The sequence below is a fragment of the Mercenaria mercenaria genome, chromosome 1 (genome assembly GCF_021730395.1).
Source record: "Mercenaria mercenaria strain notata chromosome 1, MADL_Memer_1, whole genome shotgun sequence".
NCBI classification, from domain to species: Eukaryota; Metazoa; Mollusca; class Bivalvia; order Venerida; family Veneridae; genus Mercenaria; species Mercenaria mercenaria.
Genome location: NC_069361.1, coordinates 94,905,685 through 94,931,417, shown reverse-complemented (window position 1 = coordinate 94,931,417; position 25,733 = coordinate 94,905,685). Strand labels below are relative to the sequence as shown.

Sequence of the window (25,733 nt, the reverse complement as noted above, 5' to 3'; positions counted from 1 at the left end):
GGGGGGCATTTCGTGTTCTATGAGCTCTTGTTTTTATGTCATGCTCTTCAGTGCTGTGGGTTTGAAACTTAGTATAGGGCGTAAAGTTCTTTCATGTGAGAACTCATCCAGCTGGCTTACAGGTTGAGGATGCTACAAATGTCCTGTCTGCCTGATATAGAGAGGTACCTGAGGCCTTCCTCCACCATCACAGCTGGAAAGTCACCATGTAACATATATTTAAAAGTGTTTAAAGTTAAAAGGGGAAGGAATGCCTACCCACAAATGGATTTTGTATGAAAACATGGTCAAGTCATTCATAATGCTGAAAGATTTTTTCAACTTGCAACAATTATTGAAAATGAAATGGCATTTTGAAATCAATTTTATGAAAATGGCTGCCTTTGAAGGTAGCCATTTTAGAGATTTTATGACATCATTTACACACTGCTGAATTATTTATTTAGCAAATGCCCTTTGAAGTAGGACAAATTTTAAAGCAACATAGTCATTGCATTTAATATTGTACCCTCCATAATATAGTGTGTTGGAATGTATTGTTTTAAATATGCATTTGATAATTACGAGTGTATTTGTCTGACAATACAAACACATGTTGACAGATGTTTACCTCAGCAAGGAGTACAACTTCCACCTACAGTGACAATAGAGAGCATTCCCCACCCAAACACCAGACCTCCACCCCAGAGTCCAACCCAATACAGGTGGCAGTGTTGACTGGTAAGCAGGAGATCAAACTGAAAACCAAGCAGAATGACACGCTACATGGACCTAAGGTTTGTACTTTTGATTCAAATGAAATACATTTGTAGACTTAAAGTTCTGCTGGACTTTGTTCAGCAGTTGCAGTACTTGCCATAGGGTAGCACCGTAGGTAACTAGCAGTACTAACTGTTGCAAAAGATTTTGAGTTGGAATCAAAAGAAATACTATAGGTAACTTGGCAAGGTGGTTTTATTTTTCATTGTTTATTTTATAATTTAGATGCATCTTGTTTCACGAAGACATGCCAGTTAATTTGTGTCACTGTTACATATGTGTAGCTTTTTTTTGCGTTACCTTATTTCACAACACGTTAGGTTCGTATAATTGTGCCATATTCATATCAGGGGTCGCGCTGTCGGTCGCCAGTGGCGCCAGATGTGCCGATTTACAAAATCTGGTGCTAATTTGTATCAGTTGGTGAAAGTTTCTGGCGACAACAAACAAAGATCAGGACGAGACATTTTTTTTTTTCAATGACACCAAGGATCTTCCTACCTCGTTGTTGTAAAGTCAGCCACTTCACCTAATTATCGCCTTCGGGCAAAATCCGAATTGCCGAGTTTTTCACACTGTTGTAATCTGTTTGCTTAAAGTTATAAAACTTGATGCACACACAGGGGTCTAGCTAGGTCCAATTTTTTGAGAGGTCACTTCTCCCTCAAGCTGATTTAGGGAGAAGTGGGGAGACTTTAGGGAGAAGTTGGAAGACTTTTCCTACCGCAAGGCTGTTGGGTGATTCGAAAGGTGGCTGTAATTTTCTTGTTTTTAGGTAAGAAATGAGTGACATTCATTTTTAGATCATTTGCCAAAGTATGTTATCAATACTGAAAAAGCGTTTCAATTAGGCTGTACGTAATTTAACCCCCGAATTTTGGTTATATCGTGTATGAAGTGTCTATTATTAACACCGAGTCACCGCCTCGATGAATGTCAGTATCTCTCTCGAAAAAAAATGAAAGTAAACTGTGTAAACTAGAAAAACATAATTCAAATCACTTCATCGATGGAAGTCAATTTAACGTAGTTAATACATTACATGTCGTTCTTTTATCATAGATAACAAATAATTGTGTACAATATTCCAATTAATCGTATGGTTAATCAGCAGTTTCTTTATAAAACATTGTTTTTTGCTCTCAAACATGTTGACAATTAAAAGCGAAGTGTCAAAGACGTAACCTCGGCCCTAATTGGCTGAACACAATCGACTCTGTTGTATCGGATAATTATGTCTCCCCCAGGAGACATATTGTTTTTGCCCTGTCCGTCCGTCCGTCCGTACGTCCGTACGTCACACTTCATTTCTGAGCAATAACTGGAGAACCATTTGACCTAGAACCTTCAAACTTCATAGGGTTGTAGGGCTGCTGGAGTAGACGACCCCTATTGTTTTTGGGGTCACTCCATCAAAGGTCAAGGTCACAGGGGCCAGAACATTGAAAACCATTTCCGATCAATAACTAGAGAACCACTTGACCCAGAATGTTGAAACTTCGTAGGGTGATTGGTCATGAAGAGTAGATGACCCCTATTGATTTTGGGGTCACTCTGTCAAAGGTCAAGGTCACAGGGACCTGAACATTGAAAACCATTTCCGATCAATAACTAGAGCACCACTTGACCAAGAATGTTGAAACTTCATAGGATGATTGGTCACAAAGAGCAGATGACCCCTATTGATTTTGGGGTCACTCCGTCAAAGGTCAAGGTCACAGGGGCCTGAACATTGAAAACCATTTCCAATCAATAACTAGAGAACCACCTGACCCAGAATGTTGAAACTTCATAGGGTGATTGGTTATAAAGAGTAGATGACCCTTATTGATTATGGGATCACTCCGTCAAAGGTCAAGGTCACAGGGGCCTGAACATTGAAAACCATTTCTGATCAATAACTAGAGAACCACTTGACCCAGAATGTTGAAACTTCATAGGATGATTGTACATGCAAAGTAGGTGACCCCTATCGATTTTGGGGTCACTCCTTTAAAGGTCAAGGTCACAGGGGCCTGAACATTGAAAACCATTTCCAATCAATAACTAGAGAACCACCTGACCCAGAATGTTGAAACTTGATAGGATGATTGGTCATAAAGAGTAGATGACCCTTATTGATTATGGGATCACTCCGTCAAAGGTCAAGGTCACAGGGGCCTGAACATTGAAAACCATTTCTGATCAATAACTAGAGAACCACTTGACCCAGAATGTTGAAACTTCATAGGATGATTGTACATGCAAAGTAGATGACCCCTATCGATTTTGGGGTCACTCCATTAAAGGTCAAGGTCACAGGGGCCTGAACATTGAAAACCATTTCCTGTCAGTAACTTGAGAACCACTTGACCCAGAATGTTGAAACTTAATAGGATGATTGGTCATAAAGAGTAGATGACCCCTAACGATTTTGGGGTCACTCTATGAAAGGTCAAGGTCACAGGGGCCCGAACATTGAAAACCATTTCCAGTCAGTAACTTGAGAACCACTTGACCCATAATGATGAAACTTTGTAGGATGATTGGTCATGCAGAGTAGATTAACCCTAATGATTTTAGGGTCACTCTGTTAAAGGTCAAGGCCACAGGGGCCTGAACATGGAAAACCATTTCCAATCAATAACTTGAGAACCTCTCGACCCAGAATGTTGAAACTTCATAGGATGATTGTTCATGCAGAGTAAATGACCCTTATTGTTTTTGGGGTCACTCCGTTAAAGGTCAAGGTCACAGGGGCCTGAACATTGATAACCAGTTCCGATCAATAACTTGAGAACCACTTGACCCAGAATGTTGAAACTTCATAGGATGATTGAACATGCAGAGTAGATGACCCCTATTGATTTTTTGGTCAGTCTATTAAAGGTCAAGGTCACAGTGGCCTGTTCATGTAAAATCATTTTTTGGAAATAACTTGAGAACCACTTGACCTACAATGTTGAAACTTAATAGGATGATTGAACATGCAGAGTAGATGACCCCTATTTATTTTGAGGTCCCTTGATCAAAGGTCAAGGTCACAGGAGCCTGAACAGTGACTTGAGAACCACTAGGCCACGAGTGTTGAAATTTAGCGGGATGACTGGACATGCCAAGTAGATGATCCCTATTGCAGCCAACCATCAGTGTCTCTTTGACTTTCGCTCCTGACCCCTATTGACTTCTTGCCTATAGGACTTTGCATTGGGGGAGACATGCGCTTTTTTACAAAAGCATTTTCTAGTTTGATTCGCTTTCACACTTCTCGGGGAAATTTCGCAAGTACCTGAAGTAGGTGGAGCTTAAATTATGCTATCGGCGTGTATTTGTGTATTTCAACACTCGTTATGACACCGTGCAAATTGTCAACAGTCCGGGCAGCAGTAATTAGCGAGTGCAGAAGTCAAAGAAAATCAGGCGACTTGTATTTCGCTTTGAGGTTAGATTTGAGCGAAGGTTGAAGTTCCAAAGCGCCTATTTCGTTCAAGTCACCCACTCGCGAGAGCTCTGACAATAGATGGATATTATCGATAAATCCATGGTTAACTCCACCTACTCGCCTGTCAAACTTCAACCAATCATAGCATTAATATATCATTGTAGTTTATCAATTATTGTAAGCTGCCGCCATATTGAAATTTTTCAAGCTGATTATTTTATCGAGTGCAGACTTAAACTTCCTTCAACATGATCTTATGCATCAGTCATATGTTATTCCTTGGTTTTATTATAAATTACATCAAAATTTATTTCAAATATGGCCAGTTTCTATAAATTGCCCAGGAACCGATGACGTGGACGTCTGAACTGCCGTAAAAATATTGTAAAAAGATTACCAAGTTTGGTATTGTTTTCTAAAAGATTAATAAATTAATCAATTTAATTTCTAAATCTGAACAAGTTGATGCAAGAATCGGGCATTATTAAAGTAAGAGAATTGAAACATGCATGAAAACTTCCACGGCGTTCGATTGTGCACCTGATAAATTTACGAGTTTCGGACACGTAAATTTCGGATAAAAATTTAAAGGCGACTGTTTTCATAGCGCAGTTTGTACTTTATTTAGAAATGATTAAAAGAACTTGTAAAACACTCATTTTACTAAAATGTTCTTTAAACTGTGCTTTTTATTTGTTTTGTAGTTTTGAAAATAGGACTGAAATAAATAAACTTGAATTTTAGTATTTGTTCTTGTAGTTTATGATGCAGGTAAAATGAACTTCCATTTCCTATCTTCCTTTGGCACCAATGTTGGCTCCAGTGGCTCCTCTTTGGCTCCAATTTTGCCAGATGGCGTAAGTGTTGGCGACAGCTAAAAAATATCCAGAACCATCTCTGAATATTTAACAAAGATCTGTTAAACAACAATAATATCAAGTGCCGTTATTTCCCTGAATTGAATATCTGATGCAGTATAATTTGACAGTTATACTTATATGAATAAATGCTGTATTTGTGAATAGTTACTTTACTATGACTATATATTTCAGCTGGAGATTGTTTGTCAGTTTGGAGGTTTACATTTTCTGTTGTCACCACAGCAATTACACGGAATCATAGAGCTAATGTCTGGTCTCACCTCCCCAGGTTTGTCTGTCTATTAATGTACACATTTTATCATTATTAATTTTTCTAATTTTACAACATCTCAGTGGAATCATTGATTTAAGTGCACTTTAAACCGCCTCGATAGTCTAGTGGTAGAGCATCTGCTTCGGGTGTTGGAGGTCATGGGTTCGATCCCGGCCCGCTTCATACCAAAGATGTGAAAAATGGTACCATGAGCTCCCTTGCTTGGCACTCAGCATTAATCGGGAATCTTGCTTCTCTTCTCGCATACCCTCATGGCGATGGATTTCATCAGGAATGAGGTGTCAAAAGTGATTAATATAAGCTGTAGAACTTGCTTCACAATCGACCTAAAATAAATTAGTATAAACTAAACTTCAGTTGTCAAGATCTGTCTTTTGTTGATTGTGCTAAGTAGCTGCAACATTTATTTGAACCCTTTAATCCTTTAGGTAGGAATCTTAGAAATAATGGCTTTATGTGTCAGATTGACCAGAATGGTTACAAGCCATTAATTGCCATTCAATCAAAATTTGTCATTTGAAAGTCTCCATTACATGAAGTGGTCTTGCTTTAAACAAGGGTAGTAGGACAACTAAAACACTGATTGCTACAATACAGGTGTAGGAGAGAGTGGTTCCTCTCACAGACAAAGTATTAGGAACAAGCCGATGGACAGGATAGACTTTGAGAAGGTTGAAGTGGATTTACAGCACCAGCTACAGTCCGGCAGGATACAGAGCAACAATCTTGCTCAGATGCAGGACTATTCACTACACGGTTTGTTTCCAATACCACATTTTAGCTTGACTATTTGAAGAATAGTCTAGCTATTCTACTCACCCTGGCATTGGCGTCGGTGTTGGCGTCACACCTTGGTTAAAGTTTTGCATGCAAGTACATATGGCTATCATTTAAAGGCATATAGCTTTGAAACTTATTTTTTCTTTTTCTAAGTCAATTACCAACCTGACTAGGTCAAGTCCCATAACTCTGACATGTATTTTGGCCAAATTATATGCCCCCTTTTGGACTTAGAAAATCCTGGTTAAAGTTTTACATGCAAGTTATTATCTCTAAAACTAATGCAGATATTGAATTGAAACTTCACATGTGTCTTCGGGGTTATAAAAAAACAAGATGATAGCATCAAGTCCAATAACTCTGACATGCATTTTGGCCAAATTATGACCCGTTTTAGACTTAGAAAATCCTGGTTAAAGTTTTACATGCAAGTTATTATCTCTAAAACTAATGCAGATATTGAATTGAAACTTCACGTGTCTGTGGGGTTATAAAAAAACTAGGTGATAGCATCAAGTCCAATAACTCTGACATGCATTTTGGCCAAATTATGCCCCCTTTTAGATTAGAAAATTCTGGTTAAAGTTTTGTGTGCAAGTAAATATAGCTATTACTTAAAGGCATATAGATTTGAAACTTATTTTTTCTTTTTCTAGATCAATTACCAACTTCACTGGATCAATTCCCATAACTTTGACATGTATTTTGGGCAAATTATGCCCCCTTTTGGACTTAGAAGCAGATAGTAAATTGAAACTTCACATGTGTCTTTGGGGTTATAAAACTAGCAGATTGCATCAAGTCTTATAACGCTGACATGCATTTTGGCCTAATCATGTCCCCTTTTGAACTGAAAACTTCTGGCTAAAGTTTTGCATGCAAGTTGCTATCTCCAAAACTAATGCAGATACTGGATTGAAACTCTATAGCTATTTTAACATTTAGGGTAATATTCCTGCTTCTGGGACAATGATTCGAATAGTCGAGCACTGGCTGTCTTACAGACAGCTCTTGTTCATTATATCAGGGCTTTTGCTAATGGTCAAGTGAAATAGTCTCAAACCTTTAGCTTGTGAGTAAATAGCATCTGCCAAGCACACATAATTTTGCCTCCAGGTTTTACAGCAGTACATGGTGAACCTGAAATTAATAAAATTGACCAAATTGAATGTTTTCAGTTGCTAGTGAATTAAGCCTTTTGACATGTTTGACTTATTTTTTACTAAAATGAAATGAATATCAGATTCTGCTCTTTTGTTTTGAAAGTTCATGTTTTGCATTAACTGATGTACATTCTTTTGACCTTTTGAAAAGAGACTTATTTTGAATATTTTATTTAATCCACATTTTACTGCTTTTAACAAAGCACTATCAAGCATTACTGAATTACCTAGAAGTAACGGAAATACATGCATATTTTTGACAGCTGCTGCAATATAAACGTGTTGCCAACTTTTTCTTTTGATGTATGCCAACCTTACTTTAATGCATGATCAAAGGAGTCTACTTGGTTGTTGACTGTCACTGCTGTTAACATACATTTAAATTTAGGACCAGTGTATTACACCATCATTTAATTGAAAAGGATCGTGCAATGTTTTTATGGATGTTTGTGATTGAATTTTAGTGCAGTGAGCACTGGGAGCTTATCCCTTATGTGGGACACGATTAATTCTGCCTTTGATCAAGATCTGCACTGTTCGCCATTCAGTCGGTATCTTTTTAGTAAATACCCCTTTTAACAGTTAGTGGTACTGTCCAAATTGAAAGATGGACAAGTACATTATAAAAGGGTTATACTTCTTCCCCTTAGGCTATATTAGGTGTAATGTATTTTCTTGTATATTGAGTTCATGATTAAAGGGCTTTTTCTTGGTTTGGCCATTGATTGGGTGTGATCAAATATAAACTTTAATTTACAGAGATTTTGTTATTTACATTGAGTCTGATTTGTTGAAAATTATGTAAAACTGTTCCAGTTTCTCTCTATGACCCTACACTGAGGGTTATGTCATAATAGGGGTGGCTGCTTCTCACGTCTCCCTAAAACCTCTCCATTTTCCACTTAGCTTAGTGAGAGTGACTTTTCCCTAAAGTTAAGATTAGGTAGAGCCCTGTATATATTCACCTGATCTTACGTGTATGTCATTGGCAATTTTGAGTGTGTTGAAAGTGAGCAAAGGCCGGGGCATACTTAACACAAAACTGATATCTGTTATACCCAAACAAATTATTCACAAGTCATGAAAAGTGGTAGTTTAACCCTTATCGTGCTGGACACGATTGTTTCTGCCTTTGCGACCAGTGTAGATCATGATCTGCCTGCACATCTGTGCAGTCTGATCATGATCTGCACTGTTTGCTATTCAGTCAGTATCTTTTAGGTAAGCACCCCTTTTAACACTTAATGGTTCTGTCTATATTGAAAGATGGAAAAGTTCATAATAACAATTCAGCAGGGTAAAGGTTAAAGATTATAATCTATTAGCCAGAAACTTTCTTCCTTGCTTATGCTGTCATAGTAATTTTGCTTGAAAATTATGTCTCATACAAAGAGGGATATCCATTTTTAAATACAGATGAGTGAAACTGTCTCTATGGAGACCGCGAGAGTGCAAATAGAAAATCCTTAGAAGTAACCAGGTAAATCACTAGAAGCGATATGGCTCTGTTGTTACCATCATTATTGTTGTTACTGTATCTATTGTTGTATCTGTATTGACTGCAGGAGATGATGATGACCAGTTTTACTCGTTAATGACTAACCGGCCAGGTGGTACCAGTGATATGGACTCGTCATTCTCCAGCAATTACAGTACCTCTACCAACAGAACTACAAGCTCCACACCTTCCTGTAAGTGCTTGTCTTATAACTACATTGCTTTATATAAAGGCAAAATGTTGTTTTTAAGAGCAGAGTCAGAGGTCATGTGGTTACTGGTGGAAAATGTAAATACACGTAAAATTGTGCACACACTTTGTTTGATTTATAGTTAAAGAACAATGTAAGATATAAACATACATTTTTTGCGTTTAAGGTTTCTTCATTACAGCTAAAGAAATCACAGTTTTTAGTGAGTTTTCGGTAAAAACTAAAAGCAGGTGTGATGAAATCCTTGATAAGTCTGAGGACCATGGATTGGATTTTGTTAAAAGAGTAACGGGAGAAATAATAAGATGTTGAATTAATGAGACAGGATGCACATTTTTGACAAATATAGAGATAGACCCTAACATTTTCATTGATAGAAATACATTAAATAAAGTCTAGAAATTGATTTCCAAGTCCTTGAAATTAACAAAAATGATTTCACAAATGTACAATGTATGATAGTTTTGCTAATATCAATAACAGAAATTTTAATATTTAATTCAAAGTTGTGATCCACAAAGAATGTCAACTCTTGCCTTGGGCTAGTACTTTAAAGCAGAGATATTTATTAGTTTATTTCCCTTGCAGTTACACAATAGAGTAGAAAACGAAAACGGTTTAATACACAATATTATACATTTTTGCACAACAAAATCGTTCAGGATTTATTAATATGTGTTTGATTTACCCCTGAACCACTGGTTCCTATGGTTTTGTCAACTTACTTATGGTAAAAATTAACTTTAGACAAGCCGATAATAAAATGAAATACCAGTAAGTATTTTATAGTGCAGATAATACAGTTTTGCTTGTATCAAAATGTCGCAATAGAAGCACTTTTGTAATACAGAACACCTGGTAGGATTAGTTAAGATGCAATTATATTGATCTCTTTTTCCTATGCCTAACAAATAAAGCTTTTTGCTATGAAAGTGAATGTACAGTGTAAACTTTACTGATCTTCGAAGAAGAGGAGGTATATTACTTTGCACCTGTCTGTTGCATTGGTCAATCTGTTGGTAGAGCGAATGGTTTCAGCCCAATAACTTGAGAGTCACTTGACCCAGAACATTCAAACTTAGTGGCATGATGGGGCATATAAGTTAGATGGCCTATATTGTTTTGGAGGTCAGTAGGTCAAAAACCTAGGTCACAGGGGCCTGAATCTTGAAAAATGTTTCCCTCAATAAATTGAGAACCACTTGATCTAGAACCTTCAAACTTGATAGCTTGATTGAGCTTATGAGCAGATGACCCCTATAGTTTTTGGGTTCAAAGATCAAGGTCACGGGCCTAAACCTTGAAAACTGTTTCCAATCACTAACTTGTGAACCACTTGATCCAGAACCTTCAAACTTGATAGCATGATTGGATTAAGTTGTAGATGACTACCAATGTTTTGGGGGTAAGTAGGTCAAGGTTATAGTGAACACTGGACTGAAAATAGGACATCCTATAATTGGAGGCATAGGTGTTTTACAAACATTTCTTGTTGTCATAAGTATTCATTTAATACATAGGAAGTTTGTTAAATGTTGATTTTGTCTCTGAACAAGGCTTTATGAATAAAGGAAAACAACCTGTAAAAGGCAATTGTTATTGCATATAATTTATAGAAGGTTATAAAGTCATAATTACATGTAATTTGAATCTAGAAGGTATAAAAGGTTTGAAAATTTTTTTCAGATTGTCATCTTTGCAGCAAGGTCATAACCTTATGGCCACCTTTGTGGTCAACTGATCCCCAAACCCTACGTATTTCCTAGATAGTACATATGATTATAAGTGTTTGTCTATTATACTTGTGGGGTGTTTAAAAGGAGAAGTGCAGTGCAATCCTAGTCTGTTGTACTTGTGATTTAGTGTGTTTTAAAGGAGCAGTCCAGTAAATTATGTACATGAGATTGCCTCTAAAGCAAAACCTTTAAAAAGTATAAATGTTTATCAGCGGAACAATTACCTTAAATAATTGTCTTAATCTGGAATAATCTCTTTTGATAAGCCCCACAATATGTTACTTTTATTTTGATCTTTTGTTTGGTTTGACAGTTTACAGTATACTTTGTTTTCAGCATAAGAGATGTCCTTCAAATGAAACAGTATTTAAAAATAATTGATTATACTAGGAAAGATTTATGTATGAATATTTATAATTGCAGCCACAAACCAGCAGAGAGGAACTGCAAGAACAGCAAAAGGTAATTATGTTGTAAAGTAGTGTTTGATTAATAAGATTTGGTGTAATACCATTTTACAGTATCACCTGATTGTATCCTTTAACTTCTCAAGAACTTTCCCACAATGTACAGAGAAACTGGTGACTTGTAAAAAAACACATTGTTGTGTATACTTTTGCCCATCTTTTGGTCATTTAGCAGGTATATCAAGTATTTTTAGTAATAAATATAGATGAACTTGTCTAGGAATTACAGGTTCCAAAGGTTAGTTAAAATATTCAGTAAGCAATACTTAATTATGGTTAGCTACAGTAAGTAACTTATGGCAAAGTGGTTATATTTTACATTGATTATTTTAGATGTGTATTCTGCACCAAAGTACCATGAGGATCCGTCAGCAGAGTTGAGTCATTACTACCTACGTGTAGCTTTCTTTTCTGTAACTCTATTCCACAACAACATGTCGCCGACTGCTGATAAAACTGCCCTTGATGTGATGAAGGACGTATCGTCCCAGTTCTTCCAGAGAGTGGGTGGAGTATCTGCTGCGGGGGTCTCCGAGTTGAAGGAAATCAGAAAACAGATGACAAGTCTTGTCACATTTGATCATCTTAGGTAACTCTTGTTTTGTTTAGTTACATTTAGTTTGAAATGGTATTATTTATATTGCTTGTATTTCTCATTTGATAGTCAAGCAGCATTAATATATTTTCAGAGTATGTAGAACTATAGCACTCACCAGTGCTCCTACGTCTGTGTCCCAGTTTGATAAAAAAATTTAGCTCAACTGAGCATGAAGTGCTGATTATGAGCTTTTAGGATAGTTGAACACCAGTCTGTCTGTTGGCCACAAATTCTTTAAAGAACTTCCTTAACCACCAAATTTCATAGGAACGTTCCTTGTGTGGTCCTGTTTCAGATTCTTTCAAATCTTGATCATCCTTGCAGAAATCTGGTTGCCATACCCTCGACCAAATTCCTTCAAATCATTGTTTTGTTAAAAGACAGCAGGAGGCAGGGCTAGTTTTCTCTATATGGCTTTATGTAAAACTTTGAAAATCTCTCTAAACTGTTGCTCCATTTTGAAAATAATTTGACAGCAATGACCGTTTCTCACGGGAAAATTAATGATTCAGCAATGACAGCAATGTTCCTACGGTGAATCTCTTCAAAATTCCTTGATTTGTTCTTTTTCATTTAAAAAATATGGCTGCATGGGGACCGGACTAGTTTTCTCAAAATTGCTTTATGCATTGAAATCTCCTCTGAAACTGCAGTCCAGAAACTCTACCAAAACTGTTTAAGCAAGCTGTGAAACTTGGATGAGCAATTTTGAGCCTTTATGGCTCTCTTGTTGTTTGTAAGCTGAATGCAATGAAACTTTATATGCTTGTTCATTGTGATGATCCGGCATGCAGTACACAGGTCTTAAAACTCTGTTTTGCATTTTCACAAAGTCATGTCCCTTTCTTGATGTTGCAACTTTTGGTACAGTTTATATGTTCCCTGTGCTGGAGAACCATGAGGCATATAGAATTGGTATGTCCATCCCACTTTCTTGTGTACTCAACTCTTACAGTTTTCATCCAATTCAAATGAAACTTGGTATACATCAGCAACATTATCAGGACTAAAATGTTTGATTTTTTAAGCTATGCTTCTTTTGGAACTTAGCCATATAAAACTACCTCAGTACCTTGTGAACTTAACTCCTCTTACAGTCTCCGTACAGTTCAAATGAAATATCATACACATTTTCTTCATGAAGTGGACAGACACAGATTGTTGGGACAGTCATGTCTGATTATTATCTTTTGAGTTATGACCCTTTTATGAACTTAGTTACAGCTACAGCTGTACTTTGTGTACTCAACTCGTCCTACAGTTTCCATCTAGTTCAAATGGATCTTGGTAACCATCATCAGCTTAAATTACTGATTACATTTTATTCAATCAATTTTTTTTAATGGGGATGTGTCATACAATGTTGCTATCATTCTTACTGTATATAAAGTAGTATTTAAGTAACCACATGTAGGTATGGATTGAAACCAGTTCCATGATTTTATTTCACTTTTATATGTTTACAATAATGAATTTTACTTGGTAAAAGTAATCCCATGTGCAGTATAAATATGATTTATTTGTGATAACCTGATTTATATTACTACCTGCATTATATTTGTGCAAGTATCAGAACATGTGCAGAAAAACATCCAAGCAATGAAGTGTATTCATTGGCAAATACATTTCAATGAACAGATCATTTTGTGTGTTACAAAATTGTGAAGGAATTGTAAACCAGGGCATTTTGACAAATTATCAAAAAGAAACTTCAGCCATTTAAAAGCCCTGTACGTAAAATAATACTATCAAGGCTGTAACTATAAGGCTCAAACCCAGCAACAGGTATCCTTTGCCTGCTGTGGTCTGAATTTTCCAATTTTGTCAGAAAGCAGCAATGCTTAACTACATTTTTAACCAGGTTTTCAACGAAAACCTGAGTTATTAGATTGGGGTAGATGTCGGTCGGGCGGGCGGGCGGCGGCGGCGGTGGCGGCGGCGGCGTCAAACTGGTGTTTCCGGTCAATAACTTTTGTTTCGGTAAAGATATTTGAATAAAACTTGGTATGTATGTAGCTTATATCAAGAGAAAGGCTGGGATTGATTTTATGGTTTCTGGGGTCAAGGTCAAGGTCACTGTTACTTTAAATAGAAAAAAGGGTTTCCGGTCAATAACTTAACTTAGGAATGAGCTATCATGATGAAACTTGGTGTATAGAAAACTTATATAAAGTTATAGCTTGGGATTGATTTTGGGGTTTCTGGGATCAAGGTCAAGGTCATTGTTACTAAAAATAGGGTTAGGGTTAGGTTAGGGTTAGGGTTAGCATATCTTCTACATGCATGGAGGGATTTTGATGAAAGTTGGCACAATTGTTCACCATCATGAGACGGAGTGTCATGCGCAAGAACCAGGTCCCTAGGTCTAAGGTCAAGGTCACACTTAGAGGTCAAAGGATACAAGAATGAAAACTTTGTCCGGAGCATATCTTTTTCATGCATAGAGGGATTTTGATGTAACTTGGCACAATTATACACCATCATGAGACGAAGTGTCTTGCGCAGTTCCCTTCTTTAGAATTACTTCCCTTTGTTGTTACTATAAATAGCTTATACTGTAACTTTTTCATTACTAGACGTAGGGAAAAATCGAGACCACTTTTCTGTAGTACAACATGCATGTTACATCCAATTTTTAGGTGTATTTTGACCAATCTCTACCTGGTAAGGATTTCTGTGTGGACTTAAATTTTTTTTTTTTTTAAGATTAACTTCCCTTAGTTGTTACTATAAATAACTTATATTGTAACTTTTTTTTATAATTGACCGTAGGGAAAAACCAAGACCACTTTTCTGTGGTACAACATAGTTGTTACTTTCTAATTTTAGGTGTATTTTAAGGTATCTCTACCTGGTAAGGAGTTTTTTTGTGGACTTAGAAAACAAAAGAATTACAATGATTACTAAACAACCACAAAATTAAAATTAATCTGCAAATACAGGTGCTAGAGTAAAGAAATTTGCTGTGACGGGCGTATATTGTGACATTCTGGCACTCTTGTTTATTCTTATGAAAAGTGTTGAAAACCTGGTTTCGTGGCATTGCCGCGTTTCTTGTTCCCTTGTTTTTTGATGCAAACTTTAAGATATCGAATTTTACAAATTCCAGATTACTAGGAAGACCACTGACTGTAGAATGTAATCAGAAATCAGCTTTAAAACAGATCAGTACAACATTCAATGTTACAGTTGGTATAGGAGAACTGATAGAAGCATTGTTCAGTAAGAGGTCACAGTCAAGTGAGCCACAGTATAGTGAGGTAAGTCATCTTTATATTACAGTTAGTAGAAACATGTTTCTTCCATCAGGGGTTCCAAACAATCAGGAAAGGAGTACTGTAAAATCATTAAACTTTGTGGGCATGAAATTTCGTGGTTTTAGTCAAAACGGCAATTTCGTGGGGTTATGAATTTGTGGATATCAACTTTTGAACATAAAATGAATGGGAATTTTACTTGTTCGTTGGGATTAAATTTCGTGGATTAACTCAACCACGAAATCAACGAAAATTAGTCCCCCACGAATATTAATGATTTCACAGTATCTGATTTCTAGGTATTCTTGGGCCAATAGGTTTAAGCTGTTTATTTCAGATTATTGCACCTCATTGGTGCGTGTTTGAAACCTTGCAAGGTTGTAGATTTCTTTTAATGTGAGGAAGCCATTCATTTGCTCTTTCTCCACCATTAAATGATGTAAAGTCTCCATTTGACCTAAATTGTACCAATGAGAAGAAAGACCAAACAACAAACAAATATTTCCTTTTATGCCTTTGGTTGGCATGTGCATGATATGTAAATAGCACCAAAACGTACATTGTTTTGTAATAAGCATCCATTTTGAAAGAAAGATTTCTGTTCACTGCATACTTTGTAAAGAAGTGCCATGCATCTGATTGACTGAAACCTTAAAAATTGTGTTGTGAAAAAAATCCAGAAATATGGCAGAAATGTGCCAGAGGTTCTACTAGTGAACCATGGTAGACGTCTAGTAATCTAGGATGAGTGTACCAGAGTGAAGTTAGGTAGATGGTTTAATACTACAGTGAATGTGAGGTTCTGCTAGTGAACCATGGTAGACCTCTAGTAATCTAGGATTAGTGTACAAGAATGAAATGAGAAAGATGGTTTAATACTACAGTTAGTGTTGGAGAATCTGTAGAAATACTGTTTGTAAAGAGGTAGGCTGATTGCACCAGCATGTTGTATGGGTAGAAGATACAAAAAACTTTAAAAAGTGATTAATTAAGATCTGTTAGAAACATGTCTTTGTAAAATATCAAACTTTGGGGTAGTTCTGCAGTGCTCAAAGAAGAAATTGCATAAGCTCCATTTTATGTTTACAGGTAAAAGTGTTGTTTTTTTTTTTTTTTGGAAGTGGGAAGCAATTTATACCAAAATTTAAAATATCTGTATGTTATAGGTGGTTAATCAGATTTTGGTCAACCAATGGATTTGTTCAAAACTTTAACATCTAATCATTTACACTTATTTGTGTTCACTAAGTTCTTGATACATGTTAGATTTTCACTGGAAGTATTTTTAAAATTTGAATTTCCTATCCTGGTTGCTTAACAAAGATACTGTTATTTTAGCTTAAGTATGAATTTAATTTACATATTTTGCCTTAGGAATAGGAATATAAGCACTGTTATATTAAACCTATCACAGATTTGTTTTGGCATGTACATGTATATATTTTGCAAAAATTCATTATAAATGCAAGTTTATAAAGTTATTGTTGCCTCCCTTTGCCTATCCCGGTATTGCAACCAAGATATATTGAAAATAGATTAATTCCAATTTTATTTCAGGTAGTTTAAATATCCCAATATCAAATGCAAATTAAAACTAGAAATTATATTGAAATCTAAAATCTTGTCCACTAACTAATAAAATACTTTTATATTAAAGGTGGGCAGTTACAGCATTTCATGAAAAGCAATAGAATATACATTTTGAGTAAGGATCTAACTCTATGTAATGGGTCTCTTTGTTTCTTAAATAAATCTCTAACAGGATATATGACAACTGAAAAATATCATAAAATGTGATTTGCCACCATTAAATTTCATAAAAAAAAAAAGAAGAGTTGAATGCATTTTGCATTTGGAGAATACTGACAAAATTCACTGACAAACCATACTGGCTAAATTGACATATTGTCCAGTGGAAAAACGTGATGTTTGGCACATACGATGTACAGCAGTAGGGTGATAACCTTTGATTATATACCAACATAGATTAGTTTTGAATGATTGCTATTGATGTCATTTACAAAAGTAAATGATATTTTTTTTTAGTCAGATAAATCATTACAAATTACTGATTAAACATAGGAACATTTCCCCGCAAGGGACATCACTCTGTCAGGCCAGCTTTTACAGTGCAATAGTAACAGACGGGTGAATAATGTATTAATAACATTAAGTGCGAAGCTTTTTAGCTCACCTGTCACAAAGTGACAAGGTGAGCTTTTGTGATCGCGCGGCGTCCGTCGTCCGTGCGTGCGTGCGTGCGACCGTGCGTCCGTAAACTTTTGCTTGTGACCACTCTGGAGGTCACATTTTTTGTGGGATCTTTATGAAAGTTGGTCAGAATGTTCATCTTGATGATATCTAGGTCAAGTTCGAAACTGGGTCACGTGCCATCAAAAACTAGGTCAGTAGGTCTAAAAATAGATAAACCTTGTGACCTCTCTAGAGGCCATATATTTCACAAGATCTTCATGTAAATTGGTCAGAACGTTCACCTTAATGATATCTAGGTCAAGTTCGAAACTGGGTCACGTGCCATCAAAAATTAGGTCAATAGGTCAAATAATAGAAAAACCTTGTGACCTCTCTAAAGGCCAGATTTTTCATGGGATATGTATGAAAGTTGGTCTGAATGTTTATCTTGATGATATCTAGGTCAAGTTCGAAACTGGGTCACGCGCGGTCAAAAACTAGGTCAGTAGGTCTAAAAATAGATAAACCTTGTGACCTCTCTAGAGGCCATACTTATGAATAGATCTCCATAAAAATTGGTCAAAATGTTCATCTTGATGATATCTAGGTCAAGTTCGAAAGTGGGTCACGTGCCGTCAGAAAGTAGGTCAATAGGTCAAATAATGAAAAAACATTGTGACTTCTCTAGAGGCCATATTTTTCATGGGATCTGTATGAAAGTTGGTCTGAATGTTTATCTTGATGATATCTAGGTCAAGTTTGAAACTGGGTCAACTGCGATCAAAAACTAGGTCAGTAGGTCTTGAAATAGAAAAACCTTGTGACCTCTCTAGAGGCTATACCCTTGAATGGGTCTTCATGAAAATTGGTCAGAATGTTCACCTTGATGATATCTAGGTCAAGTTTGAAACTGGGTCACGTGCCTTAAAAAACTAGGTCAATAAGTCAAATAATAGAAAAACCTTGTGACCTCTCTAGAGACCATATTTTTCAGTGGATCTTCATGAAAATTGGTCAGAATTTTTATCTTGATAATATCTAGGTCAAGTTCAAAACTGGGTCACATGAGCTCAAAAACTAGGTCACTATGTCAAATAATAGAAAAAACGACATCATACTCAAAACTGGATCATGTGGGAAGAGGTGAGCGATTCAGGACCATCATGGTCCTCTTGTTTTTAATAGTTAAGATGACTGAAAGTTGCACATTGTGGAACATCTTTTTAAATGATGTACATGTAGTCACCATGCCAACTTGAATGAGAAGATTATGATGTAACAATATTGACCACAAAAGAAACATTTGAACAAATGGCCCAGACAGTCTTGTATAAGTCTTTTTCTTATGTCTGAATAGGGATTTAAAGTAATAGATGTATTGATATGAAAGATGTTTTGATAGAGAAGCACCACGATGGCTATGAAAGCAAAAATAGTCCTAAAGCAAATATATTGCTGTGTTATAATTTGTACAGTTGAACGCTTTGAGCAAGTTATCTTTATCAAATATCTGTTAACTTAGTTACATCTGTTTACCTATTAGCGACTGCATTTTGTCATATACCAAGTTGTTACTACGGTAACATAATTGATTTTTTGCAAAAATGTTTGTTAATATATAATCGCATATATTTGTCAATTTAGTGGTGATTTATGGTGAAATAACGAAATGAATCATTCAAGTTTACCTGTATAAAATTATTAGGAATGGTTGTAAAATTGATCATACTTTTCTATGTTTGTAAAGATATCACTTACATATTTCATAACAACTGAAGTAATCTGTATCATATGACAATTTATCTACAGTAACTAATAGACTTGGTACCATTTTGTACTGCATTTTTCTCCAGTCCTGGAAGTTATGTACATCTGTAGGAGCAAGAAACAAAAGCCAATACCTAAGAATTTCATCAGTCTGTGTTATTTAGAATTTTGTACCACCCTCTTTGCTGTATGATCAAGTCCAAGGTTTTATATGAAATATAATGTATAAGGTCCTTTGATCCTTCTTTGTGTGTATAACCTACTGAGAATCGTAAGTATTCATGCTGAACTAACCTACTGAGAATCATAAGTATTCATGCGGAACTAACCTACTGAGAATCATAAGTATTCATGCGGAACTAATTGCCATGGATTTCATGATTGCATCAATCCTTACCCTGCTAAATTTCTAAAATGAACTTGTCCATCTTTCAATTTGGAGAGTACCATTAACTGTTAAAAGAGGTGCTTACCAAAAATATAATGACTGAATGGCATGAGAAGACTGCACAGATGTGCAGGCTGATCATATCTGCACAGGCCGCAAAGGCAGAATCAATCGTGTCCAGCATGATAAGGATTAATTTACAAAATTTAATCTCAATGTATACAAACCCTGATACAGTACCCTTTCATTTTATTCTAGACATTTGAAATCTACAAATTCATATCCACACTATATAGAAAAATAGCTGTTTTTGTCAAAACCACAATGTTTTATGTCCATGAAATCAAATGATCTCACAGTACTTACATATTGTTAAAAAGTAGACATAGTTAGTAGTTGTGTGCAATTAATGTAGGGGGTCTCCATGGCCGAGCGATCACTGACTGAATCATTTGTGCTTGGGATGTAGAGTAGTGAGAAAGCCATCAAGCTGGCTTATGGAAGGTCAGTGATTCTATCAATGCCCACCTGTGTCTTAAATAATCCCCAGAAGACACCCTGGGGTCCACCATCAAAAGCTGGAAAATCAACATGACGTATAATTGTATTGGTGTGTCTTTTAAACCCAACAACATGAAATAGCAAATAATATCATCAGGTTGGATTTTTTTTTGATGAGAAAAAAACTTGAACAAGAATGCATGAGGTTTTCTCTTTGTTTTCTGAGGAAGCTCATAAGTGTGGTTAATTCCTATTCCTGGCAATAAATGTCAGCTTAGAATTGTCAAATGATTTTAATTGAGTTAGTTACTACATACAACAAACTTCAGTTTAGATTTTGAGGTATATTTTAAATAAGAACTTAAAGTATCCATCTGCCTATTGTTTTTAAAATGATGTTCTGAATTTTACACACTGAGTGCTATACCTGTACCAGTATGAAATAAAAATCTCTCAATTGCTCATGTCTCCAAAATTTTGGAGATATATTGTCAACCCTTGTGATTCACTACCCCTTGTAAGAGTGACACTGGGAGTGGGTACATTGTTGTAAATCTTAGAATAAACTCCTAATAAAAACGTTGACCAATGAACAACAATATCCTCATGCGGTTAACGTTTATTTATCACACTGTCAACAAATAACGAATGTACACGCCAGTTTTGCTTTGCTTTTTTTCTTCTACTTTAAACTGTAATACTTTCAAAAAATGTCTAAAAGTTTAATTTATTTTGAATTCTTAATAACAGGAAATTTCATTTTTTATTATTGTTTTTATTTTCATCATTATTTTTGATATCATGATTATTTCATATTTAAAAACATTTTTTGCAGATCTTGATTACAAAATTAATCATTTTTATTGTGCTTACTTCATCCTATTTTTGACCAGTATCAGAATGATAAATATTTTTGAAAACATCCCATGCAAAATTTATTGTTGAAATACACCCTTTGGTTTCCCTCTCTGAAATGATTTATATATACCAGTTTACTTTCTGTAATAGATATCAATATTTATATATACTTGTTCAGTTTCAATATTTGTAGTTCGTTGGAAGGATAAGCAAGGGTGATTTCCACATTTCTATTAAGCTGTCATACAAAGATTAGGTCATTCCTTTTTACGTACAATGCAGTTATTTAATCCGTAATTCTTTTCCTCTGTGGAAAGTCCCCGATCCTTGAAAGATAAACACAGTGTAATTAAGGCTTTCTTGCCAGTAACATGTACGTGCCAACATTTTACAAGTATTGGTTACTTTTCTCAAGGTTTAGACTTATATTACCATGAAATTGTAGATGTAGAAACCAAAAAATGTTAAAAAATCATGAGATGTGAAACCAAAATTTGTAGTCCTGTTTGGCGCCATATAACCTATACTGTGTTGGTGCGCCGTAAAACCCAAATAAATATTAAATAATTTAAAAAATCATCCTAACACATGTCAGTACTGTCTTATGCCCAAAACAGCGGAGTTTTTGAGTTTTGTACTTGTTTCTATTTGCATTTTGCTGTTCAGTTGTTTCTTATACATGTTAAGAAAAATCAAATACGAAAAATCTATATTTAACTGACAGTTTCATTGACGTAAGTTTTTTAAATGAATAAACATATTTTGTGCACACTTGTGACTAAGTGTACTGTAAACATGCATTGTTTGCCCTACTTTGATGTCATATCAGATAAAAATTGAGACAGTCATGGTATTTATTTAACATTACATGAAAGTCATTCATTATCCAGTAAACTTTATTAATCCCCTGCCGTGGCGGAGGGATTATAGGAATGGTCTGCGTCCGTCCTTCCGTCCGTCCGTCCTTCCGTCCTTAACAAATTCGTGTCCGGTCCATATCTCCTAAACCCCTTGAAGGATTTTCATGAAACTTGGGTCAAATGATCACCTCATCAAGACGATGTGCAGAACCCATGAGTCAGCCTTGTCGGTTCAAGGTCAAGGTCACAACTCAAGGTCAAAGGTTTGAGCCTGCCATTTTGTGTCCGCTCTATATCTCCTAAACCCCTTGAAGGAATTTTATAAAACTTGGGTCAAATGATCACCCATCAAGACGATGTGCAGAACCCATGAGTCAGCCATGCCGGCTCATAGTCAAGGTCACAACTCAAGGTCAAAGGTTTGAGCCTTCCATTTTGTGTCCGCTCTATATCTCTTAAACCCCTTGAAGGAATTTTATAAAACTTGGGTCAAATGATCACCTCATCAAGACGATATGCAGAACCCACGAGTCAGTCATGCCGGCTCAAGGTCAAGGTCACAACTTAGGGTCAAAGGTTTGAACCTTCCATTTTGTGTCCGCTCTATATCTCCTAAACCCCTTGAAGGATTTTCATCAAACTTGGGTCAAACGATCACCTCATCAAGGCGATATGCAGAACTTATGAGTCAGCTATGTCAGCTCAAGGTCAAGGTCACAACTGAAGGTCAAAGGTTTGAGCCTTTCATTTCGTGTCCACTCTATATCTCCTAAACCCCTTGAAGGAATTTTATAAAACCTGGGTCAAATGATTACCTATTCAAGACGATGTGCAGAAATTATGAGTCAACCATGCCAGCTCAAGGTCAAGGTCACAACTAAGGGTCGAAGGTTTGAGCCTTCCATTAGGTGTCCACTCTGTATCTCCTTAACCCCTTGAAGGATTTTCATCAAACTTTGGTCAAATGATCACCTCATCAAGAACTCATGAGACAGCCATGTCAACTCAAGGTCAAGGTCACAACTGAAGGTAAAAGGTTTCAGCTCTGTATCTCCTAAACCCCTTGAAGGATTTTCATGAAACTTTGGTCAAATGATCACCTTATCAAGACGTTGTGCAGAATTCATGAGTCAGCCGTGTCAGTTCAAGGTCAAGGTCACAGCTAAAATCAAAGGTTTTACCCTTTCACTATCCATAGCAGTGGCGGGGGATTTAGCTGTCTTTCAGACTGCCTTGTTTTTAATGATTTAGAGGCAAACATTGCAATCCCAACCCATCACAAAAGATTATTAGAATGATAATTTCAAAAAAATGAAAGTAATGTTTTTAATGAGTACAGGTTGAAACAAGAATGATGTCAGCATGCCCACTAAAAATGCTTGAAAGAATAATACACATGTATGTAAAGTAGAGATAGTACCTAAGTTTTTCAAATCATAGGTATGAAGTTAAAAAGCTTTGAAATGAAGACAAATGTCCATATATTTCTCAAAAATAGATATTTAATATTTTAAGCAAAAACGTACAGTTATGAGCATTTAATATTTTCATGTAAAAGAAAATTTTGTGATCAAGGAAATGTAACTCTTCTTGAACCTGGAGAGCGGAAACATCAAAGGGACATAATATAGCGAATATTTACTACTTCTTGGGTGCATTTGATTTAACATTCAACTGTGATCTGGATTTCTAAATAATGATCCATGATACTGTGTGCTAAAAATATAGAACAACTGGAACAGTCCTTTAACAGCAAAAAGATGCTGTAACAGAATAAAAATTGTTAAGCTGTAACTGGGACTCGAACCCAGGACCTCTCACACCTGAGGCAGACACTCTACCACTTCCCTATAACAGCAGTAGCTATAGCTAGGCAGTTTAAGTGCACCAATTACATTACGTGAACTGGAACAGTTTTGTGACAATAACACATAATGGGCTTACTCCGGATTATCGGCGTATTCGCTTTGTTACCTAACAGCAATTTTCATGTAAAAAAAAATATAATCTAATGCTGTAAACGTTTTAATCGGTCAAAACTGCCCAAATTTCTCTGATGTGTTTTTTAGAGTATGAACTTACTAACTGGTAGTACCAGTGAAATATAACTTACACTGAATCTTATATATTTGCCTTTTTAGCAGCTGGCGAATGGCAAAGACAGTTGGCTTTGTCCACATATAAGCAATTACTTTACCAGTTTCAAGAGGATATCAATTGATAGGAAATTACAGTTACAAACTAAATACCTTTCTGCAACACAAGGAGTCATTAGCATTAACTGTCAATCAATATTATGACTAAGATCGACGATCATTCATTCATTCAAATAATTTATAGACAGAGTCCGTTGTTTACATTTTTAATCATAACCGGTGCTCTTGTAAAAACCACTTATTTTGAAAAATCGAAGAATGCGAAGAGCTATGGTACGGTCTCTATGTAAAGTCAAAAATATGGGCTAAAAGAAAAAATTATTAGATATAAAAAGAATATGACTATTGTGTGTGTCCACTTGATAATAATTATGTAAACTAAGTTTCATTTGAATTTGATGGAAAAAATAATTAGACATGAAAGTCCCGACAATATGCACAGGTCCACTATATGATTATGATGTGTAATAAGTGTCAGTTGAGTTGGACTGAAATTGTAGGAGCCGAGTACACAATGTAGAGTTGTTATAGTAATATTCTTAAATCCAAGGAAAGGGCATAACACCAGAAAAAATAACCAGACATGAAAGTCTGGACAATATGTGCATGTCCACTTCATGTTGAAGATGTATACCTAATTTCATTTGATTCGGATTGAAACTGTAGGAGGAGTTTAGCACAGAAGAAAGTGTGATGCACAGATGGAATGACCAAAGTGAAAAACGACAGTTCAAACAAACACTATATGCCTCCTAGGCCTTCGCCACCGGGGATATAAAAACAAACTTAAAGTATATGAAATAATTTAGGCAACCTGTAAAAAATACAAGTGTTAAGTCATTGAAACATGCTGCCAGGTATATAAAATAAAGTGAGGTCATAATTTTGTTTTATACACATTCAGTGGTAGACTACAGAAGACCTTGATGTTCTTTATGTACATTGTCAAATATGAATGCACTTGACAATGTTAGACTGTGTTACACTGTAAATACATAATGTATCCTCAGGCATTACAAAATACATATAGAAGGTACACATTTGAAAAATATGTAAATGTATATTTAAACACCTAGTCAACAAGGTGAAGAAAATAGGACACATTGAAGCTGTTTTTCTTATAGTTACCTTACGTTAGACCATCGTGAAATACCATGTTATCTCTAATAGGCTTGACACTTGTTACGAACAGTTTAAGCATGACTTTAATGACAGTCTTTCTGTTTGCTATGATGATTTACAAATTGTTATTTCTATATGCTTAATTGTTAATGGACACTTTTATACATTTTGTATTTTGTTAATTGAGATTATTCTTATGCCGTATAAGGAAATGACTTATGTAAGATAGAGGAGACTGAAATACCTTCTTTGGTCCCGTTATTGTAACTCTATTTATATTCATGTAATTATAATTCAAGTCAGGTTTCTACCATTGTATGGTAATGTTAATCATTTCCGCTCATTCTCTTTACATTTTTTGGACATATTTAATTCATTAATCACATCACTTTTGTGTTATCTGTTTTTTTCTTTTTAAATAAATATTTTTCCAGTCATGCTTTTCTTGTAGGATTGATTTCAATATTGACCTTGGGTTTAAACATGTTATCAGGAGATTCATGTTTAAGGAGATAAATGTCAATATGTTTTTGTCATATAAAAATTTGATTCATTACAGGACAAAATTGAATTAGAAAAATCCAGTTGATTGTTACATGTGTTATTTCTTGCAGTTATTGTATCTGATTCTATTAAAACTTTGAAAGTGATATGAAGTTAATATACAATACACTCAGGTGTGTGGTATGGGGAACAGGTATTTAATGTGCCATAAATAGGTGTCAGCTCTAGTGAGGTAGCTCTTGAACCTTTGATACAAATATTAGACAGTCAGTTCAGTGAATGACTAAACAAGTATTCAAGTTTTGTTTACTGTGAATTAGATGCAAGGCAATAATTGTC

At 35.6% G+C, this 25,733-nt stretch overlaps 1 protein-coding gene across 1 annotated transcript in view; it reads left to right on the top strand.

Annotated features, from left to right (window-relative positions):
• LOC123529687 (autophagy-related protein 2 homolog A-like) overlaps window positions 1-25,733 on the top strand; it is a 125,168-nt gene that overhangs the window by 13,561 nt on the left and 85,874 nt on the right. Inside the window, exons 6-12 of the mRNA XM_045310136.2 lie at window positions 603-776; window positions 5,233-5,329; window positions 5,933-6,091; window positions 8,844-8,969; window positions 11,147-11,185; window positions 11,524-11,779; window positions 14,898-15,048. Coding sequence (XP_045166071.2) covers window positions 603-776; window positions 5,233-5,329; window positions 5,933-6,091; window positions 8,844-8,969; window positions 11,147-11,185; window positions 11,524-11,779; window positions 14,898-15,048 — 1,002 coding nt within the window. The remainder of the gene's footprint in view (window positions 1-602; window positions 777-5,232; window positions 5,330-5,932; window positions 6,092-8,843; window positions 8,970-11,146; window positions 11,186-11,523; window positions 11,780-14,897; window positions 15,049-25,733) is intronic.